Source organism: Heliangelus exortis, chromosome 3, assembly GCF_036169615.1.
Source record: "Heliangelus exortis chromosome 3, bHelExo1.hap1, whole genome shotgun sequence".
Classification (NCBI taxonomy): domain Eukaryota; kingdom Metazoa; phylum Chordata; class Aves; order Apodiformes; family Trochilidae; genus Heliangelus; species Heliangelus exortis.
This window is the reverse complement of record NC_092424.1, coordinates 51789047-51806088: the sequence shown is the minus strand read 5'-3', so window position 1 is coordinate 51806088 and position 17042 is coordinate 51789047. Positions and strand designations below refer to the sequence as shown.

At 40.7% G+C, this 17042-nt stretch overlaps 1 protein-coding gene across 2 annotated transcripts; it reads right to left on the bottom strand.

The window, feature by feature from the left end:
- Positions 1-518: 518 nt before the first annotated feature.
- On the bottom strand, positions 519-7448 carry VIP (vasoactive intestinal peptide). Of its 2 annotated transcripts, XM_071740596.1 has the most exons (7): positions 7214-7339; positions 6438-6559; positions 4696-4836; positions 4205-4309; positions 2594-2713; positions 1829-1937; positions 666-799 (listed from the first exon to the last, which is right to left on the bottom strand). In XM_071740596.1, the coding sequence occupies exons 2-7, from the start codon at positions 6548-6550 to the stop codon at positions 791-793; spliced, it is 597 nt and encodes a 198-aa protein (XP_071596697.1). In that variant the 5' UTR covers positions 6551-6559; positions 7214-7339; the 3' UTR covers positions 666-790. The 2 variants fall into 2 exon arrangements, with proteins under 2 accessions (XP_071596695.1, XP_071596697.1); XM_071740594.1 differs by lacking the exon at positions 4205-4309 and having other exon boundaries at positions 519-799; positions 7214-7448.
- Positions 7449-17042: the final 9594 nt, after the last annotated feature.

Sequence of the window (17042 nt, the reverse complement as noted above, 5' to 3'; positions counted from 1 at the left end):
ATAGTGTCTTCAGATCTATTTTATATATAAGGAATAGTTTCATCATCAAAGATACAGACAATTAAATGTAGAATAACTGGTGACTTTAGGCATCAAACGAATCAAGGGGCAGCATTCTTCTTTGCATGCTTTGTCAATTCCAAAGCATCCAAACCACAACTGAAAACAAAGGATACATTACTGGTCTTAATATGATTTGTATATTGTGAAATATTAAAATGTGAACAAGAAGGAAAGATGCTGTTGGAGATCAAATGATTTTTAATGCTTTTTCATTTTGTCTACTTGCTTGGAAGGCTGTTAGAAAAGCATTACCTCTTGCTTCTTTGGCAGTAACCTTCAGATATCTTTATAATGCATTTTCACATGCTTTGCACATTATTTTCCTTCTGTTTTTATACTTACTTAAGAAGCTATATCACAATGTATCCATGTTATCATACAATCTTAACTGAAATTGTACCACACCTAAAACAAGCCAATTAATTTTTAAGGATAGGCTCTATTCAGCTGCATACTCATTTTCAAATGAATTTATTGAAGTAAAGGATTTACAGCATATGGACTCACAGACTTCTCTTGAGTTAAACTGGCATCCATATGTACAGCTTTCAATAGAGAACTCTAGAGTAATATTTACAATGTAAATATCAACTTTTATTACATAAGAAACAAATATATCACAACTTTCACTTCACAACATATTTGTTCTGGTTTCATGACTAAAGTCATCTCTTTGAAATACTATGTGGAACTCAAAAATAACTTGTTCTTGTCATCAAGGTGTCCTTCAGAGGTCCTGAAAAACAGAGGAAAAATATTTTTAAAACTGTTTTCATATGCAGTTGCATCATGAGGTGTATAAAAGAAGACAGCAGATAAGAAATGCCTCTTGACATATAAAAGCCTATGCACTTGAGGCTGACAAGCATGAGATGAAGCTATTCACAGGAGCTTGGTGGGCATTACAACCAGTAAGTCAAGGTTATAAGGTGAAGAAGAAAGGTTGAAGGATTAGGCAAAAATGTAACTGCACCTTGGCATACAACACAGAATAACTGGTTTCGTAAAGAACTGTATCCTTAACATGGATATAAAAATTCAGGTCATTTGACACACTCGTGATCAACAACTCTGCACTGGGATAAAACGACCACTAACAGTCAATACTGTGCAAGCGATTCACTTAGAGCAAGTTTTGGATCATCTGTACCATCCATAAAAAAGAAAAGGACTGAAAATATTTCCAGGAGGACACCCACGAACCATTGCATCACTACTCTCTCTCACTTAGCCAATGCCAAAAGTTTTACTATGCGCAAAAACCAGAAGGGGATATTTTTGGAATGACCGCTTGAAATTTCTTTCTTGGATCCCATCACTTAGAAATTGTTTTGTTCCTTGATACATAAACACTTTATGCCCTTTGTAATCTTTGGGAACTACAAAGAAAATGCCACATTTATGGAAAGGAAAAAAATATTTTCTTTCAGTCATTGAAGGAAACAACAATTTCCTCCTCTCCTCCCACTAGAAAAAAAAAAAAAGAAAAAAAAATATCTTCAAGAGTTGCCTTTTTCTTATTTATAGTTCAGACACAGCTGAAAGACAAAACCCATCCTACCATTGATTTCATAATACACTGTTGAGAATACAAATCCCAATTCTCTTCTACTTCACTATTTTAAATTTTATACCCCTGTGGTGTTTCATGGAACGTGGCTCTTTCCCTGGTGATTTTCATAGGCCACACTTCCTGCATGATCAAACCAATTTTAGTGGGTAAATCAACTAACACAAAGCAAGAGTAAAGGAAATCTCTGTATACCAGTGGGAGGTGGCTCAGCAGCTCATCTACAGAATCATAGTTTTCTGAAAAGGAAGGTTCAACAAGTTCTGCTTCTTCTCGAAGTTTAGCAGGGTTTAGCTCTTCCTGGCTGTGGTGGATCAGAAAACAAATTTTAATGCCCTCAGAAAAAAAAGCAAGTAAGCAAGCAAAGTCTTCTTTTAACTGTAGCTATTGCACATTGCATTACTTACACCATAGTGCTATAAAACACATGAAAGAACATGTTAAAAAGGTGAAGAGATGTGATATTTAAAGCAGCTGTCTAAGTGAATATACAAACAGAAAGTAAACTCTACAAAAACAATGCTGGCACTTCCCACCTATACTGTTTAGGTCTTTTTGAAGCTTCTAAATTTTCATTTTATGTGCTTACTTAAAAACAAATCTTCTACCAATAGAGAATTTTCTTTTTCATATTGTTATTCATGTTCTGTAGGTCTGTGGATTCTTCTTTCAGAGGCTTTTTCAATAAATAAAACTCTTTCAAGAATCTCTGAGAAGCTTTTTAAAATTGCCAGATGCTGTCTCCGCTTTATTATTTTATTCTAATCTGATTGCAGGGTCTGTTGTAGTCTGGAAGAAAATGCTGTCTGTAATTGAAAACCATGTTATAAACTACGCTATAAAGCAACTGATGTTCATTGCCTTTTGCTTGTCCTCTCTGTATACATACATGGATATAAATCTTTTCTCTTAGTACTATGAGAATATACAAAAAAAAAAGTATTTGCTTTCTTGTAGTACCTTCTTTTTCCAGTTAAAACTGAGTTTAAGTATTTCTTCACAGCCATTTGCTTTCGAAAGCGACTGTAGTTGTCAGTGAAGACAGCGTCAGAGTGACGTTTGACAGGACTGTCCTGGGAGCTGGCAATACAATTACAAAGAAAAAAATATTGTATTATATAAGTTTAAAAGAATATAATATCCAATGAGTGCAACAAACTCTATGATGTTGATTAGCTAAATACAATAGAATTTTCATTTCAGCTTTCATTGCAGCTGTGAGTTTTACTCCTTTGAAAAGAAGCCACTACTTCTCTTCCTAACTGTATTTTAATAATAAGGATTTAATCTGAAGGATTGGTATTCAGCCTTTTGGGGCACACCTTACACTCCTTTCTCGTGCTCAACTTGCCATGGGCCATGCAGTTAGGATCCACATTCAACTACTTCTAGAGTCCCTGTTCCAGGAATTCTGCAAGATTAAACGGATGAGTGTGGACTTCATGACTCTTTTCTGTCTGTTCTCATAGCATAGGTTACAATTTTCAATAAGATGACTTTATTTTTATTTCTATCATCTGCATAAATATATTTTAGTACAATGCTTTGGAGCAGACTCCTCTAAGTAAGCTCTCAAGGGACCAGCTCACTGTTCACACTGAAGTCAGTGAGGACAGGGCCTGCCTCTGAGGAGAGAAAGAGTGTAACATCATATCCACAGCTACAAGTGCTTGTTTTAAGGTCTCAGCAGACAAAACACGTTGTGAAATCCATATTGCGAGGCCTATTTTTTTTATACAAGATCGAGGGAACCCTCAGTGCATTCTACTTCAAATGTTCTGTTACTTTATACCATATGGTATAAATTTATGGAACAAAGGCAACATTGACAGAAATGCAGGACCTAATTTCCCCCTGTTTTCTAGCATTCTTAGGAACAGTCATACCGTGCCAGACCAAAGTACTCTACTGTTCTGTTCCCAAGAGTGCCCAGTAGCTGCTCCCTAGGGGTAGGGAACAAGGGAAGCACACAGCAATTTTTCCCATCATCATCTGATCATTAGTTCATGCAATTCCTCATCTGAAAGTTTCATCCAGATCTCTTATCTGTGGATTTCTCTCATCCTTTTTTGAATCTTTATATAATGCAGATCTCCCAAACATGTTGTGCAGTAGGAGGAAAATAATTCCCTTTTGTTTTCACTGTAAACTAATAATTTCTTAATTTCAATGAGCCTCCCCTGTCTTTTATGCAACTACTGAGTAATCATTCAGGTCATATTCACTTCTGCCATTCAGCTGCCATGCTAGCAAAAACAATATCAGATTTAAAAAATTAGCAAATTTGCATGATAACAAATACTGACAAAATTACAATTATTACCAGTGCTATGTCCACTGTGTGTTACTCTACAGTTCACAGCTGTATGAGGAATAAATGGTAACATATTCATTGAGTAAAAAGTACCACTAAATTGCTACATAGGATTTTCAGCTAGCCCATTATTATACCAGTTTCTCTTTTATTATCTCTAAATCACAAAAATGACAACTTAGGAATGGAAGGGTAAGAAATTGCCAGTGAAGCCAGCTTCATAGGAAAAAAACTACCTAGTATAGGTGTCACCTCACCTAACTCGTTTTCTAATAAGCGAATGCAGATATCTCTTCACAGCAAGTTTAGCCAAAAGATGGCTGTAGACACTGGTGAAAATCCCATCAGCTTGCCTTGCATTTCTGAAATGGACAATAAATAAACTCTACAATACAACCTAGGTTCATATAGTTTTGATAACGTTTATTCAGTAAACATACTGCTTTCCCTGAGTTATCTATTTTTCATATTAAATTAATTTCATAAAGCAGCTTCCAGATTTTCACAATATGCTCTTTATCCCTTCCTTAGAAGTAAATGAATTAGTCATGTCAGAATGGCAATGCAGTCAATATTGCTGTATACATTCCTTCTGCTGCCAGTATTCAACCAGAGGCCATGTGTTTGTTTTTTTTCTGTAATTGATTCTTCCTTCCCTATTTCTCAGATTGAAAATGTGACCAATCTTTTGGCATAATTCATGTAGTAGTGTGTTATTATTTGTATTTATGATAATAAAGAAACTCACCTATCAATAATTCTGGACAGATCAAAATAGAATTTCTCATTTTCAGGTAGTGTGTTCTGCAAAATGTCTGATTCAGACTTTAATGACCCGTGGGCACGGTCAGGTTCACTGGCTCCATCAAATGGCATTCTGTTTCCCAATCTATTGGAGAAGGAAAACATGAGAACAGGTAGCTGAGGACATGCAAGACTTTGCTGCAGCTTACATTCTGGTTTGAGTCAAAATACACTTCTACCTGCATTAATCTGTAAGGCAATTTAAAGCAGTCTGGATAAAACAAAAATCACATGTGTTTTCTCTATAATGTTGTCATTGTATGTATTTTCTCCATTGAACCGAGGATAATGTGTGCCAATAACAGCTCAGGTGACAACAATGAATATTTTCATAACAACTATATTTTACATAAATGATGGATGGAATTACCAGCCTCCACCCATGCAAAGTGAAATCAGGTGGTGTGAAGTGCTTACCTCCCACTTAAGAGTTAAAATGTGAACAGAAATGTAGTATAAAACAGTTCTTAGTGGTTCTCTAAAGGAAATTATTACAGCCTCAAGAACTTCAAACTAAACATTAAGTGCAGTCCTGTATCTCTACATGACTTTATCCTCTCATTTTTAAATTACTTTTCTGGTTGCAAGTAAAGAAAAAGTTCACTTTAGATCTCTTAAAATATATCACAGCAGTTGCTATGCATAAACAGATCAAAAATTACTTCACATTTTTTGTAAACCACTGTTTTTTATGATGTATTGTATTTTATCAAGAGAATCCTGACTGCATAGAGGTAGTTTGGTGTCACACTTTGCTTCTGGTTGCTCTTAAGTTCTGTGGCAAACAGGCTCTCATTGCTATACTAGATGTTATGATACTGTGCAAAAATCACATACTAAAACTAGGACAGGCTGTTGTCCTTGTAATTTTACAGTAAGTACAGCTGTTAGCATTACTCATATATTTGAGGCATGTAAGACTTCTGTCTTGTAACAAAAAGTAAAGCTGTTGTGTAAATAAACCAACTCAAGTCACACCTTTTGAAAAATCAATCAATGTTTTGCTATACCTTTTTCCTTTGGTCTTCTTATACTTTATGTTCCTCTTACCTAAATGTGAAATGTACCTCTCTGCCATCTGGTTTATGTAACCAGACAGCTAATAGCAACCTCAACAATTCAAAACATGCAGCAGTATAAAAACTTCATGTCAATCCATGCAGGCAGCTTCCCCTCATTCATGACATAGGTTTTTTTGTAGTATGTTTGATATACGACTAGGAATCTTTAATATGATCAATCTTGCTAACCTATGTATCTGCTTTTTTAAAAAATGTATCTACTAGAGGAGCTTTCCCACAAAAGAACCAGAGACCGTGTTGATAGACATGCATCATGTGCACCCTTCAACACACATCCTCCCCGCCATCTACATATACGGTGGACATAGACCATATCAATACTACCATACAAAGGCAGCATTGCTGCTGGTGCCGTGGAGGATGCGAGTGGGTCCCGCAGGGGCAGGTTCGGCGGGCACCAACTGGGCTGGGCCCCACACTGGGGGCCGAACCGCGCCCCCGGCAGCTCCAGGACAAACCCTGCGGCAGTGAAGTCCGAGCCGTGCGCTGGCTGGGAGCGCAAAGCTGCGGAGCGGCGCTTGTCAGTGTCCCCCACTCCCACCCCCACTCCCACCCCCACCCGCGGCCGTGGGAGCGCGGAGCAGCGGTGGGAGCGGGGCCTTACCGCGGCAGGGCGGGGTAGGCGGCCCCGCGGGGGGGCAACGCCCGCGCCCGCCAGCAGAGAGCGCTGAGGAGGGCGAGGGCGAGGAGGAGCGGGGAGGCGCCGCGGTGCTCCATGGCCGCCACCTGAGGGGAGGAGAGAGAGAGAGCTTGACCGTCAGTGCCCGCACTCACGCACCGGTTTAGCCACCGGACCGGTACCGAGAGACGCCGCCGGTGCCGGTGCCCTCGCAGCAGGCGGAGAAGAGGAGGTGGTAACCCCAGAAGGAGGCTCCCAAACCGGCGCCGGGGGCAGCAGCACCCGGGGTTTAGAGACCTTAGATATGCATATATTTCTTGGAAGTGGGTAGATTCAGGTTAGACGTTAGGAAGAAATTCTTCGCTGTGAGGGTGGTGAGACAGTGGCACGGGCTGCCCAGGGAAGTTGTGGCTGCCCCGTTCCTGGAAGTGTTCAAGGCCAGGCTGGATCGGGTTTGGAGCAAGCTGGTATAATGGGAGGGGTCCCTGCCTATGCAGGGGGCTTGGAACTAGATGATCTTTAAGGTCCCTTCCAACCCAAACCATTCCGTGATTCTATTATTATTTTAAAGTGGTAAAAAAGAGAAAGAAATATCCCTCCCCGGCTGCCCGTGGCGGTCGGAACATCTCTCTGTAACCCGACGGCCGGAGCGCCTTCCCTGCAGGTCCCGGGGAGGAGAAGAGGAGGGAGGGAAAGACCGACGCGGACACCCTCCTCATCCGCTGGGAGGTTGTTTCTACAGCGGAGGGAAAGTTACTCACGGGGCCGCTAGTTCGTCGATGGAGCTGGCTGGGCTGGTGCGGATCGGATCGGATCGGACCGGAGGGGCTGTAGAGGGCCTGAGCCCTGCCCCGCTTCACGGCTGCCGGGGCGGCTGAGGCGTCGAAGGTGGATAAGGAGGAGGAAGAAGAGAAGGGCTCCGTCCTGCTGTACGCTCTGAGCTGCCCGCCGCGCCGCCGCGTTTTATAGCGTTTACACGTTTCTGCTTCCGAAGAAGCAATCACGTTACTGGGGAGACGTCACCCTTCCCAAGGGGACGGTCGCTTTGTTCAGGACAGTCAGAGACTTATATTTAATTCATGAGCAGCCGCACACCATACCCCTCTCCCCCTCTCCCACCCACCCACCCCCACCACACCACCACCATCCTCCGACATTATTTGATTTATATTAATGAGTTAGTTTTGCGGGGAGCAGGGCCCCCTCAGCAGCGTGATCCCGCTTCGCAGAGCAGGAGGACAGGCGGCTGGCAGGGGCTGCACGCCAGACCGATACACCCCTCCATCCCCCAGGACATCCGGGAGGGGACGTGGCTGTACCCTCCAGGGACTGTCGCCCCGAATGCTTCCCCCGAACCCGGTGTTGCTCCTTTCCTCACCGGTGTTTTCAGGCTAAGCCCTGACTCTATCCCCGGCATGTGCCTGTCCCTGCTCGGGTTCCCCACCGGGGACGCGCCGTCGTACACCAGCCACAGTACCTGAGCACGCAGGGGCTGCACTGCTGCGACCTGATCTTAAAACCAAATTTTCTCTGCGGCCTTTAGCTTGATTTTAGAAGGCTGGGGATTGCTAAACAGTCTTTGCATTTTAGTTTAAACTGAGAGTGGGAAAAGGATCAGTCCTCACATCCAGGCACCACTTAGTGCATCCAAGCGCTGTAGGGGCTTGTAACCACTATTCCGCTGATCCCAGCGCCGGCGCGCAGAGAGCTCGGCTGGAGAGCATGTTACAGCCCAGGGCGAGGAAAGGGGATCAGGCCCTCTGGCTAACGTGGCTCAAGCCCAGATTTCGGGGCTGGAGTGACTGTCACGGAACGGGAAGACCAGACAGTCTCAAGGCTTTAATTTTCTCATTCGAATTTTCCCTACATCAGAAAGATCTTGCGGACATCAGGGAAAGAAACACGGGGAAAGTGGGCTGGGACCCACGGGCGAGCCGGCAGGGCACAGCTTTTCTGCAAGCACCTCTTCAGTGTCGCACCGTGTCACTCAGTGCCTACCCTGAAATAGCTGCCAAAGAATCTCGCGGAAGAATTTCTGCTGAAAAGGTCTTGTGTTTTTGTTTTTGTTTTTTGGGTTTTTTTCCCCTGGTTGTGGTTTGTTGGTTTGTTTGTTCCCCTTGGTCTTTTTTGTGCCTCTAATCTTCCTACTCAGTAACTAACACTTTACCAAATCCGTGCAGACAATTTTACTATTTCTTCTTACTTCTAATTTTCTCTGTTTCATGTTTTACTGAAGGTTAGGGAGGCTCAATGCCGAAGACAACTGCAATTCTTAATCACATTTTCTAATCTAGTTACATAAAAATGAAGTGAATTAGATTAAAAATGCCCGGGAAATTGTTTCTCGGATGACAGCTGTGACTAAAACCAGAGTTCCTGCAGTGGTCTAATTTCAGGAAAATTTCCCCTTGTTACTAGATAACTAGAAGTCGAGGAAGCAATTCTGCTCTGGAATGGCGAGATGAGCATTAAGAGTGCCATATTCCCCTCATCCCTTAGAACTATCCCAGCTAGGGCGTATAGGGGTTGTGTCGGATGCACGACCTGGGAAAGTTGAGTGGGTTTCACCGTTGCGCTGTAAAGAAGAGCGAGGAGGACAAACCCATCTCTGGGTGGTGTAAAAACGCACTGGGAAGGCTGCGCTTGCCCTTCCTCCTGGGCTGGAGCGGCAAGCGGGGGGCAGGAAGGCAGCTCTGGGGTTGGAGGGTGGGGGCACCCTGCGACCACCGACGGGCTCGGGGGTGCCGGAGCGCCGCGGGGTGCCCTCTTCCCGCATTTTCATCCCCGTCCCTCAAACCCTCTCCTCATCCCCGCTCCTGCCGAGGGAGCCTCTGCGGGAAAAGCCCAAACCCAGCCAGCAGCAGGAACCGGAGAAGAAAGAAGTTTCCTTTCAGCGCTCCTGGGCTAGCGCAGCCTGGAGAGGCGGGTCTCGCAGGAGCCCTGCGGGCTCCGGTCCCCGGGAGGAAGGAGAGACACCGACTAAATCTGAGGGATATGTGAAAGACAAGTGTGTTGTCTGTTGCTAAGTGCTATATATGGGTGGCTGCAAGCTGTGAGGAAATGCATGTAACAGGCTTTGGTGCCCCAAAATATTTGAAAATCACTTGTAAATCAGTATTTATTAACCGTACCACACCATACCATACCTGGTTTGCTGTAACGTTGTTCTCCTTCTCCTAAATAGTACAAGTAGATTGGACAAGGGAGTGGCATACATGGGGATGGATAAAATGGCCTCAGAACCTCTTTAAGGGTGGTAGCCTCTGTATTCCCTCTGATGATCTGAGCAATTTTAATCAATCCAGTCTTACAGTACAATCTATTTTCACTATTTATAGACAAAAAACTGAATCATAGGTCAAATCAAATGGTCCACCTTATTTACCCAGCAAGTCTTCACTGGAGCTTTGCATTGACCCCAGATTTCCCAAGCACTTTTCAGTTGCTCTAACAATTGTCCCTTCAACACCCTATTGCACCCATCATTTTCTCCTCCTCTAATCAAGATAAACTGAAGAAGAGATACTACTCTTTCTCTTTAATCCTTTCTCTTTCTCTTATTTCTCAATAGGATTTCAATTGAGAGTTGTTTTAAGATGACTGAGAAAGGTTTAGGGTAGCAATCCAAATCATATATTTTCAAAATTTTTTTTCACTGATACTTACATTCAGCATTATTTCCACATCATTTGGAGATGTTTTGTTAAAAAAAACAAGAGGAAGTAATTAAAAATAAAATAATTCTTTAGTTCAGTTCCCACAGATCATCAGAACAAACTGACAGATGGAGAAAAACTCCTTTTCTGTAGGAGTTCTGAGTCCTCCAAAGTCTAGGCAAATAGACTCTTTTTGGGTGATAACTTCTGCTGTCTTCTACAGACTCTACACTTTCAGAAGTGTCACTTGGAAAAAAAAAAAACCCAACAAAACAGTGCTTGAGAATATCTCTGGGGTAATAATTGGACATAGGCACCCCTTGGGAAGTCAATTATTTTGCAGTGGCTGTTGCAAGAATACTGTTGTATGACAGCTCCACATTCATTGAACCTTTTTGGTCTATATGTTATCAAATATCTTTCAGTTACTCTTGATTTATATTATTTAATGCTCTATTTAACAGAAAAAAACCCAACAGGTTATGATTATCAAATGGCATGATTTGGGACTCATAGGAAATCAATCTGACAAGATTGTGTGAAGAGCAGAAGCTTATCTGAAACTTAACTATTTGTATACAAACCTGTGTGATGTATATATAAGTCAAGTGTTACCTAAAACAACAAAATCATCTGGGGGGAAAGAAATTTGGCAGGTTTTAAGTTGTTAGTTAGGATTGATTACTATTTTTAGCATGTAAAACTGTGCTGAAATTGGTAGGCTAAAAAAAATTCTTAAAGGCAAATCCTTCGATGAGGGAAATCTGTTTACCAGATTTATCATGTAATTTTCTTTTAAAAACAGAAATCACATCAACAATAGAGATACAGTTTTACTTTGTTAAAAAAAAAAAAAGAAAAGAAAAAGAATAAAAAAGTTGGTTTAGGACTTGCATATTCTGTCAGAAAAGGAAAGTTCTGACTCATGAGCTCTGCCTCTTGAATTATTTGGTCTGCAACATCTCCCTTGTGCATTACAGCTCATGTTCCTGCAGATGAGTTCAGAAACTCTACCTTTGATCCCACAGCTGTGTCACATTGATCTGTGAGTTTTTAGAGCTTATAGAGCAGATTGATGGAGAACTACCATTCAACAGCAAGCAGAACAGTTTTTCCAACCTCCACAAAAGAGGTAAGAGAAGAAATGTCAATAAACTGTATATGAAGAGTAAAAAATACAAAAAAGTTATAAAATAATCTGCATAATCTCCAATTTCTGCTCTCAGCACCCTGTTGCATTACTGGGTCCCATTCTCTCATAAACATTCATACTCCTCAAAGCCACCTGGCTGGAAAAAAAAGTAAATGGGGTCACGTGCTTAGACTTGTCCCAGCTTCACTTTCTTTGCAGCTATCTGAATGCTTGTCAGGAGGAAAAAGGAGAAAGCCATCAGTTCATTCATTTAGGTAAGCTTTATATGTAAAGCACAGTCCCCATTTCATCATACTGTTAGCCTGAGTCAGTTCTGTAGACTCAGAAATGTGATGGTAAACAGAATGAAGCACTGAAAAATATTTTGCAGTTGAAAACTTATGACTTGCCTCCTGCAGCAGAAACATTCAGAGAGTGCTTGTATCCTCATTCCCATGTTGTAAGGGGGTTATGCAGGTGGAACAGGGATGCCTTCAGTTCCTCTTTCACCCTTCTTGAGCCCTTCTTTTCAGTCACAGTTGTGGAGCAGAGACATTACTTGGAGTAAACTCTTGCAACAAGTAAATTACATTAGCAAACATGCATATTAGGTACACCACTTGTACAAGGCCTTCTTGCTCCAAGTTGTATCTTTGCCTTAGGACTCTGTGGGAGTAAACAGTTTTCAGAGTCAGTTTTCAAAATCACCGGAACGTTTGGATTGTGCCCATTATTTCCAGCCACTCTTCTACCTCTTCCATAGCATATTCTGACATGTCATTAACACAGACATGCTTGATTAAAATTTCTCAATGGATATCATGATGATCAAAAGGCATGCAGAAGAACTATTGACTCCAGAGGTACCCCCAAGGTTTTTTCTCCTTGTCTTTCATGCCAACTAGGAAAATTATTATCGCTTCTAGTTTAGTTCTATGTTTTCATATCCCCTGCTCCCTCACCCCAAAGTGTAATCTCAGCTTCCCTCAAAGAATCCAAAGCAGTTTGGGATAGACATTTTGTTCTGCAGGTGCATATGCTGTTTGGTATGTGCTTGAACTACTGCTTCATGTCCATCTGTTTCATGGTATGCAGCTATCCTATAACTGTCAGTCCAAAACCCTTCTCATTCTTTTGCTTTGGTGTAATGTTTTTGCCATCTCTGTCTCAGTATCAGACTTGTGTTTTTCCACACTCCTCCCCCAGAAAGATCCATAACTACACAATCTTTAGCAACAGCTTTAATATCTGTTTTTCTTTCAAAAGGAACTACTTCACCTTATTTGTTTAAAAATTTTCATTAACCTTTTGATCCAGAAAAATCACACAATAATACGAAGCTTTTCAGAAGGTGGAGTAGCTTCCGGTTTGGTCATGTCAGGTACCCTTTGCTTTTAAAAATTTATCTGAAATATGTCCTGTTCATACCATCTCTGTTACAATCTTCCACCTTCAACAAAAGAAGGTCTTCAAGGTGCCACAGCATTCAAACTCAGCTTCCTGTTCTTTGCAACCAACTCTTTGCTTTGTGGAGTTTTTCTACATAATTCAACTTGTTTATACAAAACTGGATTCTCTATGCTGAATCTTTGAAGAACTACTTTATTTGCCATAACATGTCAGTTCCTCTAAACTACTGTCTAAATATCTAAACAGATATAAAGAATGATATTTAAAACCTGTGTCCCTATATTTTCCCCATGCTTTCACATGAACTATATGTTACGTTATGGATGTCCTTTTGTCCTTTTGCCCCTACCTTTTCAAAAGGAATAAAAATGGAAATAACCTCCAGAACCCCCTAAGCTTCCCTGTTAAAATAAAAACCATACACCAATACCCCAGTAGAGCTCAAAATGTAGAAGGAAAGTCTGAAGGGAAACATGCTTGTGGTACCTTATCTTACTCTGATTCACTGTGGACACTCACCTCATGGACTTTGTCTGCAAGTCCATCGGAAGTTCAGGGAATCCAGTAAACTAATGATGCTCTTGTTTGGAGCACATATCCAAATGCAGCCATACTGTTAGAAGTCTCTTTGCCTTCCTACCTGCTTCCCATACTGACTGCAAAAAAAGCCCCCATGAAATATCAGAGAACTTGGTCCACCTGTATGTCTGTAACAGTATGACTGGAAACTTCCATGGTTTAACATAGGTGCTGAAAGGACTGGGAAACTCCTCCAGGTTTGCCTAGATCTTTTTTCCTTGTGTATAGTACAAGATCCTGGTTCTAGGCTGTGCATGTGGCTACATTCCTTTTGTGTTCCCCAGTGAACATTGCTACTATTGCACTGTGAAAGCCTGAGAGAGCAGGCAAATCATATCAGGTTATAGAGAAACCCACGTCAGTTGGGCTGGAAGGCACATCTTAGGATTCTAATCATGCTTGGATAACTTTATCCCTTGAACTGACCTAATCGTCACAAGTTCTTTATTTACCAAGCTGAAAAAAGCAACCATCTAAAAGCTATGGCAGAAACAAGCTAAAAATGTTTCAGTCTCAAGCAATTACCACTATTGTCTTCATTGAAAAAGAGCTGAGAGAGTTTTTCTAAAAGTGGCCATGCATATAAAGGGCATAGTATAACGTGCTGTCTCTTAGCACTACTCTAAGCCTAATGTACACTATTATGGCTCTGAAAATCTGTATTCACATCCAGTTTCCACAAAGCAGCCATATAGAAGCATGTATTGACCTGTTTATCGTGCCTAATAAATGCTTCAATTTGGACTTTACTGTTTCTGATATTAGTTATGAAAGAACTGTTGTAGTTTTTATGGGCAAGAGAGATACAGTTCCAACCTAGCTTATAATTTGGTTCAATTCCACAGGTTACCAGAACAAACAATTAACTTCTACATCCTGTTTAACTGGCTTCTTGGTGAATATATCAATTGCTCCTTATCTTTCTTGTCCTACATAAGGCATTAAGAATGTTCCAGTGAATGCATCACTGCAGTAGATCACACTTTATTAAGTACACATAAATAAATCCAATACTATTAGGATTCTAAGGGATTTTTGAAGTCAAAGATCATCCCAGATATGGGATTTATAGGTACAGCAACACTTTTGATAGCCATCATATGTGCTGTCATCATGTGTGTGTATTATTATATTCTACAATTTGTTTGGGGTTTTTTATTTGACAGATGAATGGAAGAACATTCTGCAGAAACAAATGAAGCTTTCAGCACGGGTGCTACAAAAATTCAGTGAGTGCTATTATTTTAAACACTGTGTGCAAAGGGTTTGAGCGTGAAGAGATAACAGAACATGGAGTTTTACCCTTCTCTCAGATCTTGGAATAAATATGTCAAATAGTATAGCTGTTGTTTTTGAGAGGACAGGTAGCATAAACTTAAACTGAATCCATAGCCTGTCGTGACCTCCATTCCTTTATGTACAATGCTCCATCCAGAGATTTATGTCTCAGAAAGATCATTCTCAGCCTCTTCTGGGTGTCTGTGATTGAGCAAAGTCAAGGATCAGCCTCTCCCAAGCAGCAGCAAGGGCTGCGTCTCCCAACCTGATTGGGAGCTGTCTGGCTAGTAAAAAAACTTAGTGGTTCTCAACTTTGTGGCTGAAGAGCTTATTAATGTTCAGTATAGTCAGATTTTACTCTTAACTACCTACTGTGTACACTACCCAGTAAAAAATGTGTGTACTCATAAGGTTGAATACAATTCTGATTACAGAATTTGTGCACACAGTAGAAGATACCCAAATAAAAGTGTCCTAATAGTGAAAAAACTACAGCCACTCAGCAATGCATGTACAAATTGAAGAATCTGAAAATAAGCCATAAGCAAGAATTACTAAAACAATTACAGGCTCTTTTCTTCCTTGTCCTTCAGACAGCTCCAGAGGAAACTTGAATCTAAAGCAAGATCTCTCAGGATCTATCAGAATATAAAGCATTTTGTCAGCTCCTCATGCTGTTGGGAGGCAGTAGAGATTAGAGACAACTTTTTCATAAGTCTGTGAGATACTGTCCTGCTGAGGACAATCTGTCTTCAGAGAGTCTTGCTTGCAAACAGGATCACTGCCATGTTGGCCTCAACAGGCAGAAGAGAAACTGGTTAACAGGTGCTAGAACTGTCTTTGCTGAGCTTTGCTTTCCAAATTCACCTCTAGAACAAAACAGCCTCACCCAGACTGCTGCTCAGAAGTTATCATTAACAGCCAGTCTCTAGAAAAACTTCTCTTTAGTCTGTTTTGTTGTGATCCTATTTCATAAGCACATCATACAGAGACATGAAATGTTGTGATATTCTGCAAAAATCCTTTCAAACAACAGAAGTGCTGAAACTCATAAACAAAGCTGCAACTCAGGAGTTGTTAACCTTCTCTTACATCAAAGAGTAGAAAGGAATGGCCAAGCACTGACTCACCATGACCTCCACTGTCAGTGTCTGCATAAAGACATTAGGATCACCCTTACATCCTCACAGAACATTTTATTTGCTCAAAGAGTGACTGGGCAGGTTTGATGAGCAGAGGAGTAATCTGTCTTCACTTTCAGTAAGTCACTTGTCAGATAGAAATTATGCTTTTAAATTAGGCACAAAAATCATGTCGTTTATGGAATTATATTCTGATTCAGGTGATTATTAAATAAATGAGTGAGCTCACTGCAGTCAATAATAAAGTAATATAGATTAAATCATCAGTGGTCAGTCAGAGCATTTGCAGGGTTAAGTGCAAACTACATGTTTTACTAGATTTGTCTTCTGTAGCAAAGCCCTCAGTTGTGCTGCAAATCTACCTTTAAAGAACATCAATACAGAACATTATTTCTTTCATTTGATTCACTATTCTGTTGTTTTGATAAATCAACAGTTAGTCTTGAAATGTTTTTATCCCTAATGACTCTTATTTTGAAAATGTTTTGAATTATTTGATGTTTGATGAATGATTTTGAATACAAGCTCAACAAGATTGTCTGAAACATTCTCAATCTGTTTTTAAATCTTTGTAATACCCAATACTGGAAGCAGTGACCTAAACATTTAATGCCTTGAAAGAAGTAGGGACACTTCTATGAACCTAGTAAATGCACTTAAATGTACATGAGGGTACCTAGCCTTCATCCACAAAATTTCTTTGAGAGGGTATGCAGATGCATGTCCCTAGTCATGGATTAGAGGTGACAGAATCAGGAGAAACACTTTCAAGCATCTTTCAGGAACTGTATCAGGACATCAAACACAGTCATGCTTTCAGACATGCAAAGTCATGGTAAATCTGCTATTCTCTAGCTTATTTGGGGTAGTTGAAGTCCGTGTTAACCTACATTGAGATTTCTCAGTCCCAGTTTCTTTCCTCAATATTTTTGGTTTTACTGGGTGTATCTCTGGCCTAGAGCAGGTTCCCGTGGCTGGTAGAATAGATGGAAATCTGCAGGTGCTTAAATTTGGTATATCAGAGAGAGTTTGGTTTGTTTTTCAGCTAATACATTTCAAACATGGCTAAATGATGTGGGAACATATTTAATGTTCCATTTCCTCTTCAGAAGTGATTCAGCACCTAGAAGCATTTAGACTTTTTTTAAAGATTTTATTTGGTGTATGTACAAACACCCCAAAATATGTTTTTTTGAGCATGAAGGAATTTTTACAGTAGTCAGTTTTATCTTACCCAAGATGCTCATGAATTAGTGCATTTTTGAGTTATAAGAATTTTGCAAGGCAATTCAGACTTTTAATAAATGACATCTATCATTTACCAGGGACAAAAAGGTGTCTGTATCTTTCCATTACATCTGTCCAAAGGATTACAGATGTAAAAGAAAAAAAA

Coding starts and splice junctions, on each gene's coding strand:
- VIP (XM_071740596.1), bottom strand. CDS start 6,550: ATGGAGCACCGCGGCGCCTCCCCGCTCCTCCTCGCCCTCGCCCTCCTC. Junction 4,837..6,437: donor GCCTACCCCGCCCTGCCGCG/GTAAGGCCCCGC, acceptor CTTCTCCAATAG/ATTGGGAAACAGAATGCCAT. Junction 1,938..2,593: donor GTTTTAACTGGAAAAAGAAG/GTACTACAAGAA, acceptor GATCCACCACAG/CCAGGAAGAGCTAAACCCTG.